This window comes from Astyanax mexicanus, chromosome 12, assembly GCF_023375975.1.
Source record: "Astyanax mexicanus isolate ESR-SI-001 chromosome 12, AstMex3_surface, whole genome shotgun sequence".
Classification (NCBI taxonomy): domain Eukaryota; kingdom Metazoa; phylum Chordata; class Actinopteri; order Characiformes; family Acestrorhamphidae; genus Astyanax; species Astyanax mexicanus.
In genome coordinates this window covers 10,104,333-10,129,063 of record NC_064419.1, presented here as the reverse complement: position 1 = coordinate 10,129,063, position 24,731 = coordinate 10,104,333, and the positions used below count along the sequence as shown (strand labels likewise).

Sequence of the window (24,731 nt, the reverse complement as noted above, 5' to 3'; positions counted from 1 at the left end):
GGTAACGTAGCTTATGTTTGCTGTTATTCAAGGTGTTATAGCAGCTTTTTTATCACATTATCACAATAATAATGGAAATACGTAATCATTTATCATACGTCCATATTAGAAAAATGAACCCATACCTATAGCCAAGAGCTAGTAGTAAGTAGCGAGTGTTCTTTATTAAGAGAGAGTAAGTAAGTCAAGTAATGTGTGAGGTGAACCATCTCAGACCTACTGTAGCTCCTGTATCTCCACACCCTCTCCCACAGCAGCTTCAGCTGAGTGATTAAGATTATCTCTGAACTCCAGCTCTCACTAGTCAACAATGTTGAGCTTTACTCTGCGGGACTCTATGGGACTCCAGCTCTCACTACAATTACAGCAAACCTTAGAAAATGATATTACGGATACGATTCCGGCCTCCCAGAAGACCAGGTGAGCTCAGTCTGTCTGTCTGTCTGTCTTATACTGTTTATTCAGTTTTATTCTAACAGCCGAACCGACACCTAGGGTTGGCACCATTCAGAAATGAAAATAAGGGATGCCCACCGCAGCAAAAAAATCCTGTAAAGTAAAAATATAAATATATAATTATAAATTTGATTTGATATTTATAAACTAAATAAATGTTTAACATTTTAACATTCTCTTTTAGATTTTATAAATTGATATATACATTTCTATAAAAATATAAACATTTTGAGACAAAATATACAGAAAGCTCTACAAACCTTTTTTTTACTAGGAATTTTTATTTTAATCTGTTAGTATGAATTGCTCCTTAAATTAATATAGAAAATATTTATATTGTATAATATTACTGTATATTAAACATATTATCATTCATTTAACTTTACCTTAAAATCTTAAACAATCTATCAAATGTTCCATGCACTGATATCTTCGGGCGGTTCTGCTGATCCGGTTCTGTTCATTTAAACAGGCGAACCGATTCACACAGACTCCAGATCCACATTAAAAAATGTTATTTATTACAGGGATGGTTCAAAACATTTTGCACCCAAGGATGAAAATAAAATAGTAGCTTTTATAGATTTATTTTGAGCTTGAAACAGTTAAATTAATAAAATAGGTATACGTAACAATAATAAATGAATTAATCAGAAATAAATTGACCCATACTTTTTATCCGCTGTCTTATCTATGCTTTATTAATTTTATCAATGATGTTTTGTAAATAAATGTAATGTATTTCTTTCCTAACCTCACTGGAAACTAAGAACATGCGCATTCACACGACACGTCAACCAACGAGTCTTTGAATCAGTTGATTCAATATGACAAAGAATCGGTTCAGTATACAGGCTGTATTCAAAATGACTCTGCGTCCTCTGTAGGGTAAATATGTAGTGTACTTTATTATGTGTACTTTTTTATTTGTTATTAAATTACAGCTTTAGCATGCAAATATTGCAACATATATTTTAATATAGCCAGTAGTTAAAGAACTTTTAATTGACATTGTACATGTGTAAAATATATAGATATCACAATACAACGGTATGTAGCCACAAATAAAGAAAGAATGTTTTTTTTTTTTTTCAAAAGTTGTGGAAACGTTTTATTAAGCTGTAGAAACGAGATACTTAAGTCCTGGCCATATACATTTTCCCCATGACTTTCCCCACGAATTATCTCATTCCCAACCCTTATTAAGTCATCCGCAAAATGTAATTATCATGTTCCCAGGTTTTCATAAGTCGTGACCACACATTATTATTTATTTTTTTGACATGGTGTTACCAAAGGGGCTCTTTTAATTTCACAATATTTTATTTTATAAAACATAATGAAGATAGAAATTTGACATAAGTCACTTTCCACTAAAATTGACATCATTAAAGTTGACAAGAACATGGGGACAGACATAAAATAATTTTAATGACTAAAACTAGATATAATATGAAAAAATATACTATATAGAATTGATTTGAACTGTTAATAGAGTAATTGCAAAAAAATAATAATTTGTCGAATTCAAGTTGTATATATATATAAGCACCTGGAGACAGTCTAATGCAACTAATGTGATGGCAGTGGCAGTCTTTAGTTCATCATTTGTGCATAAACTGTGCCACAAATACATATTATTTTAATTATATTATATTTAATTATGTAATTTTAAGTGTTTATCTGGGATATTTGAGACTTTTACATCTTTATTACAAACTACATATTCAAAAAACTAGAGCAAAGCTTAGCAAATTTTAGTTTAAAGATGTTTAATTATTTATATATTGAAATATGCCTTTATTTTCTCATCACTGAACAATTTTGTTTCAGTGTTGCATATATAATTTTTTAACTCCAGTTATGGTTAGAAATTTTGAACCCAAGTCCCGCATCAGCACACAAACCAATCAGCGCACAGTAGTAGCAAAAACGCTACCGGCTTTACTGCCTAAACTCCGTTTAGGGTAGAAAAATAAAAACGTATAAGTAATAATTTTCTGCTTTTTCCTTTGCTTTATAAAATTCAAGGAAAAACCTGAACAAGTAGTTTTTATTTACTTATGCTTTTAGCCATTTAGCTCCATTCACCCCAATTTATTCTGGTCTCTCTCGCGGGCTACCTCTTGCGGTTGACATCTTTTCTGATATAACAGGGAGAGGAGACAGGTTCTGCATTAACTGGTGTTCTGTCGAGTTGTGCTACCCATCGACATGTGCTACTTAGTGGCTCTGAAACTCTAATTTTCACTGTTTTGTGTAGTATTTTTTCATGATATATTTTTTATCGGGTGCATTGTACAATCTGCCTCACAGTCATCGTTTACTTGAGTGTTACAACCGTGTAAAAAAGTAATTAAAATATGATTAAAAAATACATATACATACATTTTAATCACCCTATATTGCCTTTCATTTATCCTGATGCAGCGATTTAGGCTATGCTTAATATCATACCGACACTTCTACTGCATGCAGCATGTTCTAATAGGTTGTATTATTACAGTAAAACACACACTAGGGTAGCACGGTTTGACAGGGTAGCACAACTCGACAGAACACCGTCTCTGCTCAAACATCGCTGTTTTTTAAGGCGTCGCGAGAGCCGACCAATCCGCGGCCTGTGTTCACCGCGCAAACGAAAACAACGCCTGCATCATTAAAGGCCGACAGCGGTCGCCCGTACCGTGACGCCGGGAACGTGGTCGCCATGATCAGCTTCATGCTCGCGGCTGTGTGGAGGTAAACGGTCTGACAAAGCCGCGCTCAGAGCCCGAGAGAGAGCCAGAGCGGAGCCGCGGCGCCGCAGCGCTCAGCCCGCCTGACTGCAGCCGCCCGGGTACAGCGGGAGTGAAGGGAGCCGGGCGCGGGACTGGGGCAGGACTGAGGTGAGCCCCGCTGGCTAACGTACAGGCAGCACGCTAAGCTAAGTGGTTAGCTCAGTTAGCATGTGGCTAGGCTTCTGCAATGACAGCTATCACAGAGCTGGTTGGTGTTGTTAGCGTTAGCTAGCTAACCAAGCTAACTGGAATATAGCCAGCCAGGTGGATGAAGTGACCGTCGGACTCTATGAATAAGTCTTATATAAACGAGTCCAGATGTTAAGAAGCTGGGTTAACTAGCTTAGGTTTAACCTGCTAAAATGTGAAGCGTTAGCACTGTGGTTAAGGGAGTTAACGCCAGGTTAGCGATCCTAGCTAGATTAGCTAGCTAGCTAGCTTGAGGTGGCTGATAGTGAGCCAGTTATGTTAGTTAGACAGTTAACTGCTAGTTAGCTCGCTAACTCAGTCAGTTCAGCTGTGGGTGTGAGTGTAGCTGGTCGGTTAGCTGGTTAACTCTGATTTAAGCTAGCTAGTTGGCCTTAATACTTTTACCCTATAGAAATAACATTATTTAGCTTCTTAGCTAACCAGATAGTTAGATAGCTATGTAGGTATATAGTTACCTGTAATATTTTACCCACACACAGACACTGCATGTCAGACTCAGTTCTAGAAAATTAAAATTTACCACAGGATTTTGAGCTAGGCCTATCACTATAACAATATTTTGTGGCCGATATATCGTCATAAAAGTATTGCGACAAACAATATTATTGTCATTTTAATAAGTCATTTAAATGCTAGTGACATAATGATGATGAATAGCATAACAAATCAACGATTATGTTGTTTTTATTTGAAACCTTGTCGTCTTTAAAATATAATTAATCATTGATTGGAAAATATAGTTATACATTCTTCCTCACCTGCTGCAGTACACAATGTGTTTATGGAGTACGAACGAACACAGAGTAGTGATGTCAGTCGTTTAAAAGAGTAATTGCATTACAATTCTGTGATTAATCACATTAAATCTCATTCTTCTTCCTTAAGACTAATTCTTGATAATAGATATTTAAATATGAATAAAAAAAACTTCACAACAGTGTTATGTGACTTAATCATAAATAAAATCATGATTACATTTTTTTAAATCTTGCTACCAAATGGTATTTTGATAATATATTTGATAAATCATACTCCTGGCAGACTAGATCTCCCCCAAATACCTCTTTTAATTATTATTATTACTATTTATTATTATGATTAAAAAAATACTATTATATGGAGGTGAGAAGAGTGCTCACATACACACACACTGGCAACTTGTTGAGGTTCAGTCATAGGTTGCCAGGTCTGTATAGAACCCTCAAGTTGAATTGGATTCTGACAGTAGTTCTAAGGTTTGAAGAGACTTGTGTTTAAGGTAAAACCAACTGCAGTATTTGCAAACCGTAGTGTATTTTACTGCGCTTGATAAAACATAATTCATAATCAGAGCAAAAATTGACATTCATTACAAATTCAGTTTCAGTTAAGTAAAATATTTTTAATTATATATTTATTTATTATATACATTTTTTTATACAGTTTTTCTCGTGAACCCAATATCGTGTCTTGTTTTGTGTCTTGTTGTGTGTGTGTGTGTGTGTGTGTGTGTGTGTTAAATCACACCTCTGCACATCCTATAGTATAAAAGTAACCACGAAGTCTGATATTGTTTTGCATCTTGTATGTCTTACATCTTGTACGATATATTGCTCAGCGCTACTGCTGAAAAATCTGTGCTAATGTGTGTGTGTTTGACTACCTTCCTGCATGTCAATAAAGTAGCTATCAGTCTCCTCACTCTTCCATCCAAAATGTCACAAAAATGAGCTGTCTACACTTGGATGGCCAAAAAAATGCTCACTACACTAAATTATCCAAAGGTCGTCTAAGGTAATCCAAGGTCACCAGGTTCATAGTGGGTTTCCTTAGCAGCTGGGTGCACTCAGCTCAAACAGCAGTTGCTTTAGAAGGTTCTTCGAGGCTGTATTCTCAATATGTCAAAATATGTGTGGAAACCTGTGTAAAGGAATGAATTTAACTGTTTTGAGTCACATCTACTTGTAGGACATATGTGTAAATACTGCCAGATGAATAGGACACTATTCAGACAAATCATCTATTGGCACCATGCTTTAATACTATGTGTGGGCTAGAAGGGAAAAATGCCCAGCTAGGGGTGAAATGGTCCTAAAATATCACAATATTTTGAATTTTCCCCGTAACAATACTCTTAAACAGTTACAAACATTCAGTAGATACAAAACTACTAAACTACTTGTCTATTTATAAAGATTGATGACTTTTTCATCTAAAAGAGTAATAATGTAATAAAATTAGTGGTATAAAAATATTTTATTGTAATGCAACAAAAATAATTCCTCAATTAAATTCTCACAGCAGTGCTTCAAAATCTAGAAATCCTCCCCTGGACACTAAAGACAGTTACCCATAATTACCCATAATTACCCATAATTTTGGAAGTCACTGAGGTTCATAAAAGTTCCAGCACTGTTTTTATATAAGATGTATTGGTCATTGGCAGAATGAATGAGTTCCAGCATTGTTTAATAGAATAAATAACGCTATACTTCAATTCAGTTTAACACAGATTGTGGTTGTTTTTAGAGCACTCAAGCTTTGTGCTCACCTGCTGTCCCTGGAGAGGCTCGGGAGCAGCTTGTGTCTGTCACACTGAACAAAGCGCTGTTGAGACTCTGCCACAGTGGTCAGGAAGTCCCTCTTGCTTGTCCCTGAGTGTTTTATTTTTGGGTTAAGTCTGTTGAGGTTTCCTGCTAGAATGGTTTTATCTGTTTTAAGGTTGTGTTTATCCTGGTTCTTGCAGTTTGCAATTTTCCCCAGCCATTGAAACTGACATTATAATAACTGTCTGTCTCCATCCTGTTTAGTTCGGGTGATGGCGTCTGCCACCGAGGGCAGTGTGGACTCCAAAGCGGAGTTGACTACTCTGCTGGAGCAATGGGAAAGAGAACAACAGGGCAGCACTCAGGACCTGGTCACCATACTCACCAAGTGAGAGAACGCACTGTAGTGTGAGACAAATATAGTAGATGATTGCTCAGTGACCTGATTGAGGTGATTGATTTTTTTCTTGTGATCTCTGATTCGCAGAATCTCTGAGTTGGTCGAGAGAGAGACGGAGGAGTATCACAAGGCTGATCCTGATCCGTTTGATGATCGTCATCCTGGTATTACATTGCTGGTCATTTGTCACTGTGCATATATTCTGTTTTTCTTATCTTGTATTTGTATAACTTTATCACAAGTGTTTGTTACTGGGTTTACTTAGGCTGTGACTGAAATGGGCTCCAACACTATTATTATAAAGAAGAGCAAGGCAGTTTGCTTTTGCTGTTTTTACAGATATAGCTGCACAGCTGCACCCAGAGATGTGTGGGTATGAGACACATGAATACCGATTTGACAGTTCACATTCATGTCGCATGTCCATAGATCAGATACGTAGTTGATTTAGGACCACATATGAAAGTAACTCAAATCTGATTTGAAAAAAATAGATTTGGCACGTTTACACAGCCATGGAAAAAAAAAATCAGATCTGAGCCACATTGAGCAAAAAAAATCAGATTTGAGTCACTTCAGCCTGGTAATGTGAACGTAGCCTTACAAATAATTTTGGTCCACATTCAGCTACGACAAAGCTTCAAGGTTTACCATAAATTACAATTGCATTGTGGTAAGGGCTGGGTTATTTATTTTATATGTTTTTTTACAATTTTCAATACCAATACCTTTTTCAAAATTGTAGCCAACTTAAATCTTTAAAGCTCTGTTTTCTAAGAGTTCTTTTAAAGAAATATCAGCATTAGATTGACACCACTAATATAAATATTATTTAATAGTCATGTTCTGTTTACCTTATTCAGGAAGGGCAGACCCAGAGTGCATGCTGGGACACTTGTTGAAGATCCTGTTTAAGAATGATGACTTCATGAATGCGGTAAGATGCACTTAGTAGTGTCTGCTCAGATTACCTTTTACACACAGGATGTTTCTGAAAGAACTATTTAGTAGTTAGTTCAACAGTTAGTCTATAGCAGTTGTACTGAGCTGTCTGATACTCTGTGAATATGTAGGTGAGCTAGCTAAGCAAATGTCGGATGAGGTAATGGGCTCGAGGTCCATAAACACAGTTGGGAAAAATAATAAATCAATATTATATTTTCGATTTTGTCCATCCTTCGCTGGCCGCTTAATTTTCATTACAAAGTGTATAGTGGGGTTTTCACTATATCAGCCAGACTTGAGTAGATTATGATACTAATACTAGTTCTAACCAGCTTCTCTCTGTTGATTCACAACAGTTTAACATTTTTACGTTTTGGTCAGACTGAGAGATTGTACTAAAAGTGAATTTTAAATTGTGAAGCTACTGAACTGTGACCATTTTTAAATTTTAAAAAAGTGTATGAGATGTTATGTATGCCACACAAATGCAGGGACCATCTGTGCTACGTGTGCTACTCCCCATCTTGGGCAATACTGTATGCCATAATGCTATTTTGAGATGGAATGACAATATAAATTTGTAGTAAATAAGAATATATTTAGTATTTATAAATGACTATCAATTATCTCTATATAATACTGTTTCCAAAACAATTATGAACCATTTTTGTGAAACTAGACTGTGATTATGAAGACGTGTAACTGTATTGTATTATATTTGTCTCAGTTGGTGAACTCGTACGCCATGACAAGCAGAGAAGTCTCTCTGAACACCTCAGCCTGCAGACTGCTGCTGAACATCATGCCAGGTCTGGAGACTGCAGTGGTCTTTCAGGAAAAGGTAACAAGCATCTTCTTCTAAATTGAAATCTAGAAATTATTTAAGCTTTTGAATAAGCAATATATTTTGCATGTTTACCTAAAATGGGTGAGTTATAATTCTTTGTGTAAGTGCATGTGGAGGCTTCATTGTAAGTTGATTCTGATGCAGACGACAAAAATAATTTTATCTATATCAGTGGTCGCCAAAATGTGACCCCATGGCCAGTAGTCGACTCTATAAGCGCTCTAATTGGTCCTGCCAAATAAATATACAAGTGGGTAAGATTTGATATGCATGTGATGCCTCTAAAATTTTAAATGTTTTATAGGAGGGGATTGTAGAGCGCTTGTTTAAATGGGCCCGGGAGGCAGAGGATCCTCTGAGGATCTATGCTACAGGTCTTCTTGCAGGGGCTATGGAAAACCAGGACATTGCTGCCAACTACCGTGAAGAGAACTCTGTGCTGGTATGTTCCCCTTTTATTGTTTGTCTCTTATTGCTGAGTATTAAAGAGTACAACTATTATCTAGAGCAGTGGGGGTCTTACTTGTTAGACCATGTACCACTTTTGCCGTCTGTAAGTTAGTATGATTAGGTAAGTTGTTTGATTTGATTATTGTTTCTGGTTAATACAGTATTTTATCCTACTGAGAATCTCAGAATCAGTTTTTAGACAGAGGAAAATGAACAACAAGAGATTTGGGCAGTGAACTACAGTGTTTACTACCTTTATAAATCTATTAACTGTAGTGCAGAAACTTTAGTGAACTGTTGGTGACTGTTGGTTGAGCAGATCTTGTGGCGTTCCACAGGGTTTTACTGTTGGACCAATGAAACTGATGTTAATAATGATAAAATTGTAGTTTTGAGAGCAAAGGACTGAAGTGTAACTTACATACAGGTTCTAACAGTTAAAGCACTAAACACTAACTAAAGTTATGTTAGGAAATTTACAGGTGGAAAAAAAACCTGTATAGATTTGTCCTTTTTTCTTTTTTTTGAGTTTATCTAGTGTACCACCTTGGGATGCTTTGAGTACCACCAGTGGTACCATACCACCGTTTGAGAATAACTGCTCTAGAAATTAAACTTGCACAGAAAGAAATACATCTGTCCTATTTTTTGCGCACATACCCCAATGAAGACCCTGCCTTTCACAGCCTCTTGGTCAAGCTTTGAACATGATGTAACCATTAACTTTAACTTCACTAATTATAAATAAAACTTCATAAATATTCATCTTATTATAATGCAGTATCATTTCTTGACCTGTGTGTTTCTGTTGTAGGTTCCCCTTATGCTGCAGAGACTTCGAGAGCTCCAGGAAAAAGATGCTGAAACCCGAAAGGAGTTTAAGCGGCCCAGCCCCCGCAAAAGCCTGGAGCCCCTCCTACCTGTAGACGAGGAGGCGGTTGATGGAGAGTTCTCTGCCAGCAACCCTCCCAGCCCCTCCAACAAAGATTCAGAACAGAACAACTTTGTGCACGATTCGGATGTTGAGATCCCCTCCCAGCCGAGTTCCACTCAGAAAATCAGCGGGAGAGCCAATTTGAGTGTCAAAGGGTTGATGAAACCTGCCTCGACCCTTCAGTCAGAATCGGATGAGCCGGATGGCCCTGGTGAGGGAGTGAGGGATTGGAGGAAGAGGTCAGAAAGAGAGAACGGAAGGAAAGCTAAGCAGAAGCTCAATTTCTCACTGCCAGAGCCTGAGCGCAGTTTCAGCGAGCTCTCCAACAGCAGCTGGTCGGAGATGAGTCCGTGGGTAATCGGGAACAACTATCACCTTTACCCCCTGACTCCAGGCATAGAGCAGAGGCTGATTCTGCAGTACCTCACGCCACTGGGAGAGTATCAGGAGGTATGTTTGTTTTTACACAGTCCACTGGTAGGTTAAGGAGCAATCGGTAGGGAATGAGAGAGAGAGTGAGTTGTATGCCCTGACCACCCCTCCACAGACACAAAGCTCACTTTGGTTGCCAGGTGGAAGACACTGAACCTACACAAACGGTGCAAGACAAGTTTAGTAACTTGTACCATGGCAAGTAATATTATTATAGCTCATGAGGACTTTATGCAACTTAATCTGCAGCTTTAAGCACCGCTATCTGCTTTAGCCTAAGCCAAGTCTGTTATACTTGGGGGGAAAAAATGCTACTGCTATGAAAATACACACACTAAAGTTGGAGTTACTACAGCCTGATCTAAATCTCAGTTATGATGTGCCCTTACTGGTCTAGAGCAAAGCCTGTGAAGACTGGAAATAAACAGCTGAATAGCTAATGCTAGCTAGCGGCTATGAATGGCCATTAGAAACATTTACCTCTTGTTTTGGACATAAATCGCTCAACGTATCACGTATCGTGCTAAATTAAGTTAATATAGAGTCTGACATTCGATTTCAGACATATTTTTAGCATGCGTATCTCTGCTGAGATAGTAATCATACAACACTTCTGCTCCTTTGCCAGCATAATCCAGATCACTTTAGGTAACCTGGCTAGCTATCTCACATATCTTCTGCCTTGCTATGCTATTAATATGATTAACACTCCAATTGTTAAATAGATTAGTAAGCTAACTTGGCGTTATTGGCTAAAGTGGCTTAGCTACCTGTTTAGGATAAAAGTAGCAGTCTGGTGGCTGTCTTGTAGTCCTTCTGGGCTCAAAGTCTTCTCCATCTGTCAAAGTCACTGCCAATATTTATTCCAGTTTTATTACATCTTTGGTCTCTGATCTTTCTCAACAAATAGCAAGATTTTAGACTGTTTAGCAGCCTGCATGCTAACTAGCTTCCATGGCTACTGGCCTACTGTTGTGTTTTTAAACTTGGCAACCTTGGAGGTGTAGTTAGTGTTAGAGAATGAACAGGAGGTGGAGTCAGAGGCCACACCCACACAGATTTCTGTGATGTATTGCACAGTTTTTGATTTTTTTTTGTTAGGCAAACAGATGTTTGATTCTCACACTAGTCTGTTTTGTTTGTGCAGCTGTTGGCTGTGTTCATGCAGCTTGGTGCTCGGGAGCTTCTCATGCATTACATGGACCTCAAACAGACCAATGATGTTCAGCTAACCTTTGAGGCACTCAAGGTAACACAGCTATCATCACTATGATAACACTGTAAGCAGTTTTACACAATATAGATATTCATAATATAGATGGAATGAGCTGCGTACGAACATAACACAAAAATTGAGTGTATTATTTGGGTATCGAAGGCAAGTTTCTGATTTGCTTTATTTGCTCAAATAAATTGTTAAACCTTTTCTTTTTTGTTTGTTTGTTTATTTATTTATTATTTTGCAGTATCTAGCTTCTCTCTTGCTGCATAAGAAGTTTGCTGCAGAGTTCGTGGCTCATGGTGGAGTGCAGAAGCTTCTGGAAATCCCACGACCCTCCATGGCTGCAACAGGAGTTTCACTGTGTCTCTATTATCTAGCCTACAATCAAGATGCCATGGAGAGGGTACGTAGTGTTTTCAGTCAATCACACACACACACTTTACATACACCAGAAACAGGTTTATTGTTCATGATTGCAAGAGTAATTGACTAAGTCTTTGTCACGTAACAGCTAATAAAATAGCACTGTAATTGCAAGATTATTATTATATATTTTTTTATTATTATTTTTTTTTTTTGGGTGTTGCCTGAAGCCAAATAAAAAAATTCTCTTTCCTCCCTTACCTTTTAAAGTTGCCGTTTGAATTCAGGGTGTTGCGTTGTTGCTAATTAAATGTTTGGACAGACTGTCTGATTAAAATTGTGATGCAGTTATGCCCAAATTTGTATCATATGTATGTAGTCATACACCAATAGAACTGGACAGTTATATCACAGTATTTAAAGATAATGTTTTGATTTTAACAGTATTTTTCTCCTTTTGACTTTTTAGTTTAACAGGAATTTCTATAAAATGAACAGTTGCATCAGGGTTCTTTAAGCAGATGTTTTTTTTTGTTTGTTTTTTTGTTTTTTTGTTTTTCTCCCTGACATGTAAGTGCACCTTAATAGGTAGTTGTTCTAGAGCCTCTGGCATAAATCTTATCCACATTCAGTGCAGGGTTCATTAGCTACAAGGGAAAATGCTAAAGGTCATGGCACAGGGTACAAGTTCCAGTATGTTACAGCGTAATTATTATGCATTAGTGAGAAATTAATAATCATTAATCATGAATAAATACAATATTAGATTATCCTTTTTTTTTACAGTATTAGATTATCTTTTTCTTTTCTTAAACCATCAAAGATCCTGAGATGTTGGGCTACACACTGCCCTATAGTGGAGTAGTATTTAGTGTCTATGGTTTAGTCCAAAGAAGCAAACCAACTTGTAGTAAGGAGAACTACATTTTGATTCTTAAGTAGGGGTGGACGATATGGCCCTAAAATATCACAATATTTCATGGTATTTCCATGATAACAATAGCCTTGGCGATATGACAAAACACTGAATAAAAAAAAACTTCTGCAGCAAAGTGACTATTAAATTATTGCATACAATGTGATATGGCACACCCCTAACCCCTAAAAAGATATTAAAGAATACAAGAATTTGATCAGATTTGTTACAGAAGTCAATGATTCAGAATGTCATGATACTAATAACAATGCATCCATATATCCTGGATTAAAGTAAAATAAATTATACTAGACAGATATAATCTGTCTCTAGTAGATATATAATGGAAAATGAGAACAGTGTGTTTTTTTTTTTTTTCTTTTGCTAAAACAGGAAGAAAAAAAAAGTAGTACCCTGATGTGGTAATTGGGTGTGGGTGATATGAAACAATATTTCAGGGTATAATATTGTTCATGATATTCATAAATCTTGATATTATTATGTACGATACGATACAATATTGAACACCCCTATTTTTTTTAGACACAGTTCTAATGTTTGTTTTCTTTCTATCTCTTCTGCAGGTGTGTATGCTGCCCCCCTCTCTTCTTGCTGAAGTGGTGAGTTACACTCTGTGGCTGTTGGAGTGTTCTCACGCCTCCGGCTGCTGCCATGCCACCATGTTCTTCTCCATTTGTTTCTCCTTCCGAGCTGTGCTTGATCTGTTCGACAAGCAAGATGGGTTACGGCGTCTCGTTAACCTGGTGCGTATAGACAAACAAGTTTTTACAGCTTAAGCATAATTCTTCCACAGTGTTGCAGGATGTGTTTCTGGTCTTCAATGTTTCTGGTTTGTTGAATTTGTCCTTGTTCTGTTTTTTGCACAGATAAGCACGCTGGAGATCCTAAACCCAGAAGACCAGGGGGCACTTTTAAGTGATGATGAGATTTTCTCCAGTAGACAGACAGCCAAGCACACCTGCATGGCTCTGCGCAGGTACTTTGAGGCACACTTGGCTATAAAGGTGGAGCAAGTCAAGCAGTCTTTGCAGCGCACTGAGGGAGGAGCACCTATACATCCCCAGCCGTATTACAAGGTATTTTTACACTACTCTGAAGTTGTGCAGCTTTCCTTTTTCCTCTTTTTTTGTTTACAAATCTACATTGCCCAGCATGTTTAAATTACAAAGTAAGAGCATGTTTATAAAAATTATATACATATAATTTTAATCCTCTGTATATAGAGGTTTGAAAATTAATTGCGCTTTGCAACTGTAGGGGGTGCCAGAGAGTAAGCAACTACCAATGTACATTTAATGATGCATTAACTTGATATAGTCACTGTCCAATGAAAAACATGTATCTCCAAAACAGCAACTTTTACAGGAGAGAGAAAAAACCTTCTAAACTTTTAATAGAAGTCAATGTAAAAAGAGTTTATTTCAGGTCATTTTGAAGAGTTTCTGTTGCTCCGTTCATCAAAAATTTTTAACACAGTGTAAGGGACAGTTTGTTTAAAATATGTAGTAAACTAAATATCAACAAAAATAGAGATACTCATTTTTCATTGGAAAGCGAAAATATATACTATCCAGCTTTAAAGAACCTGCTCTTGGACTCTTGCTTTAGCACAGTGGTTCTCAAACTTTTAGACCATATACTACAAGCAATCAAGCTAAAAGCTAAGACCTAAAATCCTGTACCACCTAAAAGTCATTCACAGGAACATATGCACACAAACTAGGGGCAAAAAATGCATTGTGTAATGACACTGTTGGGTATCCTGATGACTGTGCTGCAAAAATAGTATATTTTAAAGTTCAAATACATTTGGAGAAAATATTTTTATCTGACAGTAACTATATGTCACCAAGCAAATTCTTAAGACCCAGGCATTTGCTTGTATAATCTTTAGTTTCTGATGCATTAAAAGCATTTATTTGGTCCACGTACCACAGTTTGAGAACCACTGCTTTAGCATAAGCACATGCACAACTTGTGACTTGAACTTGAGGGTTCAAATGTAAAACATGCATTTAAAACATGCTTAAGATTTCATTTACTGAATGTTTTATATACGTGTTCCAGCCTTGCTCCTACACTCACGATCAGGTGGTTGAGATGGTGGAGTTCCTGATGGAGTATGGTCCAGTACGCCTGTACTGGGAGCCTGCGGAAGTCTTCCACAAACTGTCCTGTGTGCAGCTCCTACTGCAGTTAATCTCCATTGCCTGCGATTGGAGAACTTACTATGGCAGGTAAGAAGAGGAGGGGTGATGATTCAGCTCTTGCTCAGTTTGCTTTGGCATTATTTTTGGAAGATGGGCTGTTTTGCAGAACTTGCAAATCTACCCTTGTTTTACTGTTAGCCTGTTGTGAATTAAAGTAAAGATATGACTGGAAGAAACTGTAAATGTTATTTATTTATTTTTTTTCCCCATTTCTTTCTTTCTTTTCTTTCTTATAGGAGTGACACAGTGCGGTATGCGTTGGACATTCTCAGCATCCTGACTGTTATTCCAAAAACACAGCTCCTTTTGGCTGAGAATGTAGCTGTGCTGGATGAAGGTGGTTCTACTATATCGACAGTAGGTGGGTGACTGGAATGAATCTCTACACAGTGAACTGACAAACACCATTGCTCTAAAACACTTACAAGAGTTCTGTGACAGAAATGGCTCTCCACTCCCTCATTAGTATTGCTTTTATATAGGGAGAGACTATTTAGTTCAGTAAGTAGCGGTGAAAATGCATGAATTCGGACACTCTCTTAGCATTATAGTGTGTTCTTTAGAAACATAAGCCGCAAGTGTAGTGAGCTACATGGGTAGTATATGAAATTAACCGCGTCCTACAGCTCGCAATGTTGCCAGATTGTGCATTGTGAATTCTAATTTAACAACCTGGCAACCGTGGTGCCTCTGTTCATTCTGTTGTCAGTTACTTAGTACAAGACTCGCAATGCATTTTAGGAAACATTTAGCCCATGCAGTTTCATGCTGTAATATTACTCAATAGTGCCTTAAAATGTAAATGTATAATATTATATTATAATATATTATATTATGGTGGAACTTCAGAAGTATTCTTTCACTTCTTTTGTATACAATTCTAATGATGCCTGCCTGTGCATGAAAAAAATGCAAAATATCATATCACAATCATTTTTTTCCTCTGTGCTCTGTGCTGTTTAATTATCAAAGAATCCCTATGTAGCTGATGTGATAAAACATAATTTGCCTAATACATAAAAAACAGTAGTTCACCTTTTGGAAGCTCATGGTGTTCTTTTAGCCTAAGTCAAGTTAAGTATTTAACAATACACACTCGGCCATAAAAACATGATATATTTTCTACAGGTTTTTTTTTTTTCCCATGGTTTGTATTGTACTTATTGCATATTTGTTGATTTTTTTTTTTTTGCTGTGTTTGTGTGCAGGCATGAGCATCGTGCTGGTCGTAGCTGAGGGCGAGGTATTTGTGAACGATGCAGAAATCCAGAAGTCAGCTCTACAGGTGGTGATCAACTGTGTGTGTGCTCCAGACAAGCGTGTGTCCAGCATAGGCAAGTTCATCTCCGGGACTCCGCGCCGACGCTTGCCCCAGCCGCACCGCCCCAGCGAGAGTGTCTTGGCCAAAATGTGGAATGTGGTCCAGTCCAACAATGGCATTAAGGTCCTGTTGTCTCTGCTCACTGTCAAAATGCCAATCACCGACGCAGACCAGATTCGAGCACTCTCGTGCAAAGCGCTAGTCGGCTTAGCACGTAGCGCCACTGTGCGGCAGATCATCAGCAAGCTGCCTCTGTTCAGCAGTGGACAGATCCAGCAGCTGATGAAGGAGCCTGTGCTTCAGGACAAACGCAGTGAGCACGTGCGGTTTTGCAAATACGCGGCTGAGCTCATAGAGCAAGTGTCTGGGAAGCCGCTGCTAATCGGTACGGATGTTTCCTTGGCACGGCTGCAGAGGGCTAACGTTGTGGCACAGTCACGCATTACGTTCCCTGAAAAGGAGTTGCTGCTGCTCATTCGGAACCATCTGATGTCAAAAGGCCTTTCTGACACTGCTTCTGCGCTCACCAAAGAGGCTGACCTGCCTATGGCCATCCACACACATTCACACACTCACACTAGTGTAGTAGCATCATTCACACCGGTCACAGTAGCAACTCCACCTTCACCAGCTGCCATCCCAAGGACTCCTCGGCTTGCCAACGGGGTGGCAGCGCGGCTTGGAGGACACACCACTCATACAGTGACTCAGCCTCTTCACCCTCAGCCCCGCCCCTCTACCTCACAACCCCCAGTCCCAGCTCCTACGGCATCAACTCATCATACCAACACTTCTCCTCTCATTGGTCGGATCGTGTTCTCGAGGGAGCGGCCGTCCCCCTGTGCGGCAGGAGGGAAGAAGCCGCGAGTCTTGAGGCAGAAATCGGACCATGGAGCGTTTAGCCAAAGTCCTGCCATGAAGAAACAGATGGACCGCCATCTTCCATCCCCTCCAGCTCTTGATGGGTCTGATCTTAATTATTGAATCATTCACTGCTGATTTAAACGTTTAAGTCAACCATGTTTTAACTAGGGAGTTATCTATATGAAAATATTTGGCTTCTCTTGGTTCTGAAAAGAGAAAGCTATTGCTAAACTGCCACTCTAAGTTATTTATTAAACACTGACCTTTTTTAACATCTGAGCAGACGTACCAACAAAGTATAGTATGACTTAAAACTGAAAGTGCTTTTTGCTATTTTTGTTAGGTGAGTCCCAAGTTAAATTTTTTAAGACTATGCTAGGAAACCATGCACAGATTCAGGATTCATATTTCATTGCATTTGGGAGTGGTAGGGTTCTATTTAGGATATGCTTAAGACATTAGACAACTTTTAGGTGCTGCGGATATCACTTGGTGGTCAATGTAATTATAAAGTATGGAACGGCCTGACTAAGGCTGTAGACTGTTGGACATGAATATACATTACCAGTCAAAAGCTATTTTTCCTTTTTTGTACATTGTTAATGAATACTGAGGTGTAAAAGTGTGAAGCAAACCAAAATACTCAGAAGCATTTAGGTGCTTTTACCTACGGAGCTGTTAACTTGTGGTTTCTGAGGCTGGTAACTTAAAAATGATCCTGCGCAACAGAGATTGCTCTTGCTCTTCACATCTTGGGATGGTCCTGATGAAGTTTTTAATGGTCTTTGCAACTGCCCTTGAGTATACTTTTCAAGTTCTTGAAAATTTTTAGTTCTTGCTATAATATGGATTAGAACATTACTCAAATAGGGCTATTAACTGTTTACCAACTCTCTTCACAAGTTTACAACTGGTGCTCTCAAATACATAGAGATAACTCTTGACAAGGCACAGCTGACTCTAGCTCATAAAGCTGACTGAGAAAATGATGAGATGTCATCTAAGGAAGAGGTGCTATTTTGAATAATCTAAAATCAAAAATATATTCTGCTTTAACACTTTTTTTGTTTAATGAATAATTTCATATGTTGTTCCTCATTGTTTGGATGACTTTAGTATTAATCTACAATGCAGAAAATGAATTTAAGCTGTGTCCCAACTTTTGACTACTGTACTTTAGCACTTCATTAATTACACTAAATTGCGTTAAATGTTTTTCATTTTTTAGAGGCAAAAGTCAATTGTGCTGGCTGTACATACTAACTCTAAATATTCAGATCTTATAATAATCTTTATTGTTTATCTTTGCAGTATAATAACTGAATATCTGCGGGAACAGCATGCACGTTGCAAGAACCCAGTCACCACCTGCCCCCCCTTCAGTCTCTTCACTCCCCACCAGTGTCCTGAGCCAAAGCAGAGGCGCCAGGCCCCCACAAACTTCACTGCCCGTCACACACGCAGAGTTGTCTACCCCAAATACGGAGGGGTTGATGGAGGCTGCTTCGATAGACATCTCATCTTCAGCAGGTACAGTATAGGGAAGAGAACTCTGCATGGGTAAAGAAACTTGGCCTAGCTTTTCATCTCAAGATAATTTCTTTTAATAAACTAGTATTTGAATAGGAGCTGTTAAAACACTGTGCTTTTACTTACTGTGATGCTTTTTTGTGTGGTCTTCAGGTTCAGGCCGATCTCTGTGTTCAGAGAAGCCGAGGAGGATGAGAGTGGCTTCATGTGTTGTGCGTTCTCAGCACGGGAGCGCTTCCTCATGCTGGGCACATGCACAGGTCAGCTCAAGCTCTATAACGTCTTCAGTGGACAGGAGGAGGCAAGCTACAGCTGCCACAGCTCTGCAATCACACATCTTGAACCTTCCAGGGTATGTATGCACATGTTCAGGTGTGTTCTTGTGTACTAGTGCATCTCAGAAAATTGGAAGATCATTAAAAAGTTACCTTTATTTTACTAATTCAGTTCAAAATCAAAAAGTGAATAGTGTAATAGATGTATTACACACAAAGTGATCTATTTTAATCTTTTTTTTTTTTTTGGTATTTAAGACCAATTGGTACCTTTTGGCAGTGTGCCAAGTCCTGCTGGAAAATGAAATCTGCATCTCCATAAAAGTTGTCAGCAGAGGGAAGCATGAAGTGCTGTAAGATTTTCTGTGAAAACACTGCACTGACTTAAGACTTAATAATAAGTGGATCAACACCAGCAGATGACATGTCTCTCCAAACCGTCACTGTTCATCAGTAAATTTTACATTTCATTTGGAAATAAAAGGATCAGAGTCTGGAGGAAGAGTGGAGAGTCACACAGTTCAAGCTGCTTGAGGTCTAGTGTGAAGTTTCCACCAATCAGTGATGGTTTGGAGAGTCATGTTATCTGCTGGTGTTGATCCACTGTGTTTTATTATTAAGGCTAAAGTCAGTGCAGTTTTGTTTTCCCACAAAATCTTACAGCACTTCATGCTTCCCTCTGCTGCTGACAACTCTTATGAAGATGAGGATTTCATTTTCCAGCAGGACTTGGCACACTGCCCACACTGCCAAAAGTACCAATTGGTCTTATATAATATTCTAATTTTGTGAGACACTGATTTTTGGGTTTTTATTGGCTGTAAAGCCATAATCATCAACAATAAAATAACTAAACACTTAAAATAGATCACTCTCTATATAATAAGTTTTACATTTTGAACTAAATTACTTAGATAATAAAGTAAAGTAAAGATATTTCAAATTTTTGAGATGCACTAGTATCTGTGGAATTATGACCTTAAATAACAAAAAAATTAACACTATGGACCTTTTCATTTTAAACATGTTGTTAAGCCATAATAAGCTTTCGTCTCTTACAGGACGGGTCTTTGCTGTTGACCTCTGCTTCATGGAGTTATCCTTTATCAGCTCTGTGGGGCATGAAATCTGTCTTCATAATGAAGTGAGTTAAACACACAAAAGTACTCACACTATCTTTCTTTTAGAAAGCAGGGTGCTCTATAACTGTACTACAGATGGACCATGTCAAGCATGTTTACCAATTTCTACATTTGCAAATAATTTTTTTTTTTTTTTGCAGGCATTCCTTTTTAGATGATCATTATGTGGAGTTCAGTAAACTCTCACAGGACAGAGTAATAGGAACGAAGGAACACATCGCCCATGTAAGAGCTTAAATTTATTGTTTTTTTAAATCACCTGTGCGTGTACGAGTTTCTATTTGAAGCCTTGAAGCCTATGTTCGTGGTTTTGTTCTAATGTCCAGAAGCTTCTGTCTACAGTTATACAGTTTTATGAACATGTTATATACTGTCCTGTTGTATGAATGACCCAAATGTTCTCTCTTATTTGTCCTTTCCTCCTTTCTTAATTTCTTTTAATGACTCAGATTTATGACATTCAAACTGGACAGAAGACTCTGACCTTGAACAACCCAGACCTGGCAAACAACTACAAGCGCAACTGTGCCACCTTCAATCCCACAGATGACCTTGTTCTGAATGATGGGGTCATGTGGGATGTGCGCTCGGCAAAAGCCATCCACAAGTTTGACAAGTTCAACATGAACATCAGTGGGGTTTTCCATCCTAATGGCCTGGAGGTCATCGTCAATACAGAGATTGTATCCTTCTATTAGTATTTTAGAAGGATTAGTAAAAAAATTGGTATTTCACAGAATGTAAAAAAATAAAATATGGTTTGCTTTGCAATGGGAGATCAAACAATATTTGTACATTAGAACATGGAATCGTACGTGTTATACAAGGTCAAAATGCGCACCATGTTTTTCACTCTATAAGGCAAAAAAGCTAGCGCTTAGCGCAGTTAGCGGGTAATGCTAATGATACTTCAGTAGTGCTAGCCAGGGTTAGCAGCAGGCTACAGGCCAATAATACTCACCTTTGAACGACCAAAGAGCTAACGTGTAGCAGGGTTAGCAGCTAATGCTAGCACTGCCGGAGAACTGAACTGTGACTCCTTACAACCTGACTGGTAGAATTCATACACAAGGCGCATAGGATTTATAAAGAGCACGATTTGGGGAAAATTAAAAAAAAAAACATGAACTGATTACTAATTCAAAAAAAGATTGCTGAAGTTTTGGTAGATTTTTTTTTATTTTTATTGCAGAACTGATTTAGGTTACTATGTACAATTTATACACAGTTGCACTTTTTGAGGGGCTATAAAAAATAATCTTTTCAACTGGTTAGTTTCTTTAACTGCTCTTTCAGTGGGACTTGAGGACTTTCCACCTGCTGCACACGGTACCAGCACTGGATCAATGCAGGATCGTGTTCAACAACAATGGAACAGTCATTTATGGAGGTAAATCATCCACAAACCTGCCAAATCATACTTGCTTTTTTATTGTTGTTGTTGTCCATTAAGCTGTTTTGTTTACTTTATAAATTTGTTCCCCTGTTTCAAACATGCTTTTTTATTTTGTGGTTGTCATGGTAACTGGTAAAGTCTTTCTATCTTACAGCAATGCTTCAGGCTGATGATGAAGACGACATGATGGAGCAGCAGATGAAGAGTCCCTTCGGTTCTTCTTTCAGGACCTTTGATGCCACGGACTACAAACCCATTGGTAAAACCTATGTTAGGTTTCTCTTTTTTTTTTTTGTCATTTTTTGGCATCCTTAAATTAAGTGTTAATTTAAGCATTGTTAAAAAAAAATATATAACCCGCGTAATTTGAAACAAATTGGATCCACTTTAAAGAAGGACAGAGGGATGACATTGTCAACTGTAAGTTCTGTGCTGGGTCCAATATTGTAATAAATAACTACACAATTTATTTTTTTCCTCCGTCAGCCACCATTGATGTGAAGAGGAATATTTTTGACCTCTGTACAGACACCAAAGACTGCTATCTGGCAGTTATTGAAGTAAGTAATCCTCCACAAACCACAAACTCAGGTTTATTTAATTTTTTTTTTCCTTTCTTCTTTTTAACTGAGTAAAGGGCAACTAACATTTTCCACTCATATAGAACCAAGATTCCATAAATATGGACACGGTGTGTCGGCTTTATGAAGTTGGTCGACAGAGACTTGCTGAGGAGGAGGAGGATGAGGAAGATCAGGTAGGCATAACTCTGCGTGCATCACCTTCAGTTGTTTCAGGCTGTTATTTTTTCTGCTTTTTCACATTAATTATTTTGTTAAGGGAAGGACTAGTATAGTACCTTTTTGTTTGGTGTCCCACAAATTCTTATAATAATGTTTGTGTTTTTGTTGTATACCTCTTTGCAAGATTAATGTAACTTCATTTATTCTTTTTTTTTTTTTTTCACAATATTTTTCCTCAAAATGTAAACAATTTTGTATTTGAATGGATTCATTAAGGCAGTGAAAAGGTAACTGTTTTGAGAAACAGCTGTTGAAATCTATATGTGATTTTTCCAGGAGGATGAAGATCAAGAAGAAGAGGACGATGAAGATGACTCTGATGATGACCTGGACGATATTGACACAGACCCCCTGCTGGCAGAGCTGGAGAATGACAACAATGGAGAGGAGGAAGAGGATGGAGATCAGGATTTTTCTCCCTCTGATGATGAAGAGGTTGCCCGCCTGCTGGAAGAAGAAGGGGATGACGATGACGATGATGACGACGATGATGATGATGATGACGACGATGATGACGATGATGATGATGACTCGGACGATAATGATGGAGATGTGGATCTAGTGCTGGATAACAGTGAGTTGACCTTTCTTTGAGAGTTTGTACAGATCAGCCACAATCTTAAGTTCCTGTAAATTTCATCACTTCATTAGCCTGTTAATGGAAACCAAGTAATAGACCTAAAAACTTAGCCAGCCCTTTTATTTAGTCCCATGAGAGAAGAAATGTGTTTTAAAGGTGCCTGAGAGCTACCAAAATTTAGCTGTTTTTTAACTTACAAGCTCCCTACCTTTTGCTGTCTACATTACCACCATGTCTGTCTAAGCTTATTATCCAGGACTAACTGTTTGTTGGTTGTTAGTCAGAAGAATTTGCTACATGTTGCCTCCTCAGACCTTAAAGGTTTCCTTCCGCTATTTGTTTGTGAAATATAATAATTCTCTGAGTTGTATATGCATGCTGCACATGAAATTGTTCCTCAACTTCCATTGTTTGCAGTAGCTAGTAAAAGAAAATATTCAGAAAAACAAGTCGATCAGGAAAATCACCTGTATTTACATCAACCCGTGAATTAGTATTCATGACCTCACCCACTTTGGCTCAGGACCACCCACAGAGAGAGCTGAAGCCAGGCAGTGACACCGTCTCATCAGATGAAGCTAACAGCCAAGTATTTCAGAGCTAAGGAACAAATGGTTTAAATGTGTGTATGGAACACCAACAGCAAAATAATACAATACAATTGAGATAGGTAGGTGTATATTTAAAACAGTTCTGTTTACACTAGTTAAAAGTAAAAATCCACCCCAGATATTTTACTTTTTGGACCTACGTACCTCTGTGTATAACTAACTATAGGTTTACATAGGATCTCCAGTGGATTTTGCGTGTTACAGAGACTCTTAAGTCTAGGTCAGTGGCTGAACAGCACTTAGCAGTGCATTACACATGTTGTAAACTAGACATTTTATGAATGCAAAAAACAATGGAATGAGACCTTTAACCTTTCCATCTCTCTTCTGTTCTTTCAGCAGATAGCTCAGACAACTCTGATCTGGAAGATGACATCATCCTCTCCCTGAACGAGTGAACCAGTGAGAAAACGGAGAAAACAGGAAGCACAATCTTACTCATACCTCAAGAGGTGACCACCGCTGAGAGCGCGCGAGAGAAAAGACGACAATTAAATGTCTAAAACAAGATGATTTGAGAAGGTGAAAGTTATTTGGGATGGGAGTAGAGTGGGGTCCTCTCAAATCAAGGGCCCCTAGGCTGTGGAGGCCCTCCCTGGGTTGGTGTTGGAGGGTCTTTTGAAAATGCTAGAAAAAACAGAGAATCACTGGGAAAAGGGTAAAGGAAGATATAGTTTCGTACATGGATTGATGGTTTGGCTTGATTTAAAGAATGTGTGATGGTTTCTAAGGAACTTAAGGAATTTAGTTTTCATGGAATAGCTCTTTCTAAAGCTTCCCTTTTTGAATGTATCCCTTTTTTAAGAGAAGACACATGCTGACTGATGTTTTAAAAGGGGTTTGTACGTTTGTGTGAGAGAAAACATTTATCATATTGTCTCTTTTTCAAAGGGTGTGCCCAAGAAAAAAGGAAAAAAAAAAAAAAAAAAGCTGGTGGTGTGTGATAGAGGTGTCTTATGATGTCCAGTCATAGTTTTTGGATTTTGCTGAACCCTGACTGGATATTATATTCATGCATGTGTGCGTCCTAGTCTGTTTCAGAGACATTGAACTGCCAGCTCTTTATGGTGTGTCTACATGCTTCCATCTCCCCTTAAGCATCACATTTTTGCTGTTAAAATACTTTTGGGTTTCAGGGCCGCCTGCCCTTAACCGCAAATGCGTTTCGGTTGGTTTCCCTTTAAGTTTGCTCAGTTAGAAGCAGTTAGCGCTTATGTTTAGTTCTATAAGGGTATCTTATGAGTTGTGCCTCCACTTCTGTGTACTTAACAGTTATGGGCATCTTCAAGCTAAGTTGCTATATTGCACGGTGCCTTCTGCACCCATGGTCCTATACCAGCATTTCATTGCCTTAGTTTTTTTTTTTTTTTTTTTTTTTTTTTCCCCCTCCATGAGATTTTAGATGATTTGCTCATATCCTCCCAAATGTAAAGGTCTGTTGGACTTTGTACAGTATGTATGGATCAAAGTATTTTTACTATAAACTCCATTAAAATGA

General features: G+C 38.1%; 1 protein-coding gene across 3 annotated transcripts; it reads left to right on the top strand.

Moving 5' to 3' along the window:
* The first annotated feature begins 322 nt into the window (after nt 1–322).
* LOC125806214 (DDB1- and CUL4-associated factor 1) lies at nt 323–24,731 on the top strand. 3 transcript variants are annotated; one of them, XM_049486204.1, is made up of 25 exons: nt 323–420; nt 6,236–6,359; nt 6,459–6,535; nt 7,235–7,308; nt 8,044–8,157; nt 8,468–8,605; nt 9,428–9,997; nt 11,127–11,228; nt 11,446–11,604; nt 13,065–13,244; nt 13,368–13,577; nt 14,569–14,738; nt 14,948–15,072; nt 15,920–16,997; nt 18,208–18,426; nt 18,580–18,778; nt 19,763–19,845; nt 19,984–20,068; nt 20,293–20,526; nt 21,140–21,233; nt 21,394–21,498; nt 21,726–21,799; nt 21,904–21,996; nt 22,319–22,616; nt 23,576–24,731. In XM_049486204.1, exons 1-25 carry the CDS (start codon nt 381–383, stop codon nt 23,629–23,631), a joined length of 4,701 nt encoding a protein of 1,566 aa, XP_049342161.1. In that variant the 5' UTR covers nt 323–380; the 3' UTR covers nt 23,632–24,731. The 3 variants fall into 3 exon arrangements, with proteins under 3 accessions (XP_049342161.1, XP_049342160.1, XP_049342162.1); XM_049486203.1 differs by having other exon boundaries at nt 324–420; nt 23,573–24,731; XM_049486205.1 differs by lacking the exon at nt 323–420 and adding an exon at nt 3,117–3,344 and having other exon boundaries at nt 23,573–24,731.

Excerpts from the sequence above, each read along its gene's own strand:
- LOC125806214 (XM_049486203.1), top strand. The coding sequence starts at position 381 with ATGATATTACGGATACGATTCCGGCCTCCCAGAAGACCAG. Across the intron at positions 6,536-7,234 it reads GTTTGATGATCGTCATCCTG|GAAGGGCAGACCCAGAGTGC; the intron begins GTATTACATTGC and ends TACCTTATTCAG. Across the intron at positions 21,499-21,725 it reads CACGGACTACAAACCCATTG|CCACCATTGATGTGAAGAGG; the intron begins GTAAAACCTATG and ends TTCCTCCGTCAG.